The sequence below is a fragment of the Engraulis encrasicolus genome, chromosome 21, assembly GCF_034702125.1.
Source record: "Engraulis encrasicolus isolate BLACKSEA-1 chromosome 21, IST_EnEncr_1.0, whole genome shotgun sequence".
Taxonomy (NCBI): Eukaryota; Metazoa; Chordata; class Actinopteri; order Clupeiformes; family Engraulidae; genus Engraulis; species Engraulis encrasicolus.
The window spans coordinates 45,840,891-45,843,390 of record NC_085877.1 but is presented as its reverse complement, the minus strand read 5'-3'; the positions used below and the strand labels follow the sequence as shown (position 1 = coordinate 45,843,390).

Sequence of the window (2,500 nt, the reverse complement as noted above, 5' to 3'; positions counted from 1 at the left end):
ACCTCAGAGCTACTGTAGTCATCTGCCAATGCAGACATAGTAGAAAGGAATAAGTCAATAAGAGCAACAAGAAAGTGCCCTCAATCCCACAATTGTTCAAGCACACAGAGACACCCAACCATACAACTTCAAGCACATAATAAGAAAGACATTTAGTAAATACAATTTGCACTTTCGTGTTGCCTGCTGTATGCGAGTAAATGTATAGCACACGCAGAGCTGTACTTGTAGAAGTACTCATACAAATGTAATTACAAAACTAGTGGTATACCACATAGTTTCAACTTTTGTAATTGCATTTGTAAGAGTACTTCTATTTCTATTTCATACATTCTCTGAGTGCAATCAACGATTAAGAAAAGAAAATATATTACGAGTGTTGTAATCACACCTGCAAGAGTACTTCTACTAATATTTTACACAATTCTGAGGACAACCAAAGATAGTCAAGAAGAGTCAAGACAAGCAAAGTCAATAAAAAAGCCTCACCCTTACCGAGTCTGTTATCCAGGTCCCAAAATCCAGCGAGTACAAGTGTTGTAATTACATCTGTTAGAATACTTCCACTTCTACGTTAAACAACTCTGCTTGTACATAAAATCACATACAACAGGCAACACGAATGTGCTAATTTTATTTCATACTTCTATATTATACAACTCTGAGCACAACCAAAGAGCAAGAAAAGTATAGTAAATAAAAAGATGCAGCCTTACCTAGTCTGTTATCCAGGGCCCCAAAGTCAAGCGAGTACTTGAGTTGTGATTACATCTGGAAGACTACTTGTACTTTTGCTTGTACTTGCTATACATAAACTCACATACAACAGGCACGAAGAGCAAACTCTGAGCACAACCAAAGAGCAAGAAAAGTATAGTAAATAAAAAGATGCAGACTTACCTAGTCTGTTATCCAGGGCCCCAAAGTCCAGCGAGTACTTGACGACATGGTAGTTGTTCCAGACGTAGAGCAGGTTGTCCCGCGGGTTGTAATCCACAGCAGCGATGTACTGGTACGAATTCGGGAACGGTATGTCCAGATAGCTGTCCTTGCTCAGCTCCGTGTTGTAGATGTAGTCGATCTTATTCCCAGTCGATTCGCTGTCGTCGTCCTCGTAAACCGACTTTATTACGTATAGAACTCCGCAGATCATGAAGGCGTTGGACGCCGAGCGTTTGTCGTAGGCGGTCTCCCACGTGCCCTCGACGCGCAGCGTGTACGGGTTGAGCTGGCTGATGACGATGCGCCCGTTGTTCTGCTCCGTGGCGTAGATCACCCACAGCCCGTTCTCGTCCACCGCCAAGTCGATGTCGGACTTCCCGCCCCACCGGTACGGCGAGGTGTCGTGGTAGTTGGCGCTGGCGATGATCGCCTCTCCGCTCTTGATGCGCGTGCGCAGGTCGAACTTCACGATGTTGCGCGTGCGCTCCTTGTTGAAGAACAGGGCTCCGTCGTAGACCACGAATCCGGTTCCGTCGACCCGGTGGGGAAGCTTGTAGGTGGTGGTGGGTCGGCCGGCGATGAAGTCCTCTTTGGACGAGTACTCGGTCAGCGTGTCCGTGCGGTAGGGTGTCCAGGGCATGTAGTAGATCTTGTCGGACGCCTGGAGAGGGTCTTTGCACCAGGCCCCCGACTGGTGGTCCGACTCGAACAGGTGCTCGCTCTGGTACACTCCTCTTAGCAGGCCAGGACACAGGAAAACTACGGGAAGGAAGAAGACAAAGAAATGACAACCATTAGACATCTGGAAAAGACACGGCTAATCTATCAATCTAGTATCTACAGCATGTCTCTATCAATGCATCGATCTCTCTATGCAACTATCTACAGTATGTATGTATGTATGTATGTATGTATGTATGTATGTATGTATGTATGTATGTATGTATGTATGTATGTATGTATGTATGTACTGTATGTATGTATGTATGTATGTATGTATGTATGTATGTATGTATGTATGTATGTACTGTATGTATGTATGTATGTATGTATGTATGTATGTATGTATGTATGTATGTATGTATGTATGTATGTATGTATGTACTGTATGTATGTATGTATGTATGTATGTATGTATGTATGTATGTATGTATGTATGTATGTATGTATGTATGTATGTATGTATGTATGTATGTATGTATGTACTCTATGTACTGTATGTATGTATGTATGTATGTATGTATGTAATGTATGTATGTATGTATGTATGTATGTATGTATGTATGTATGTATGTATGTATGTATGTATGTATGTATGTATGTATGTATGTATCTTAGTATCTATCTATATCTATCCATCTATCTGTCCGTCTGTCTGTCTGTCTGTCTGTCTGTCTGTCTGTCTGTCTGTCTGTCTGTCTGTCTGTCTGTCTGTCTGTCTGTCTGTCTGTCTGTCTGAAGAGGTGTACACTGGTGAACTTTGAGAAGAGAAGGTGACACATTCAAACTTTTCCATTGCCTGAAGTACCCAACACCTTTCTATGGAGATACCTACGGA

The 2,500-nt window shown here is 42.6% G+C and overlaps 1 protein-coding gene across 1 annotated transcript in view; it reads right to left on the bottom strand.

Moving 5' to 3' along the window:
* adgrl2b.1 (adhesion G protein-coupled receptor L2b, tandem duplicate 1) overlaps positions 1-2,500 on the bottom strand; it is a 251,901-nt gene that overhangs the window by 42,749 nt on the left and 206,652 nt on the right. Inside the window, exon 5 of the mRNA XM_063186931.1 lies at positions 901-1,701. Within this exon, the coding sequence (XP_063043001.1) occupies positions 901-1,701 (801 nt within the window). The remainder of the gene's footprint in view (positions 1-900; positions 1,702-2,500) is intronic.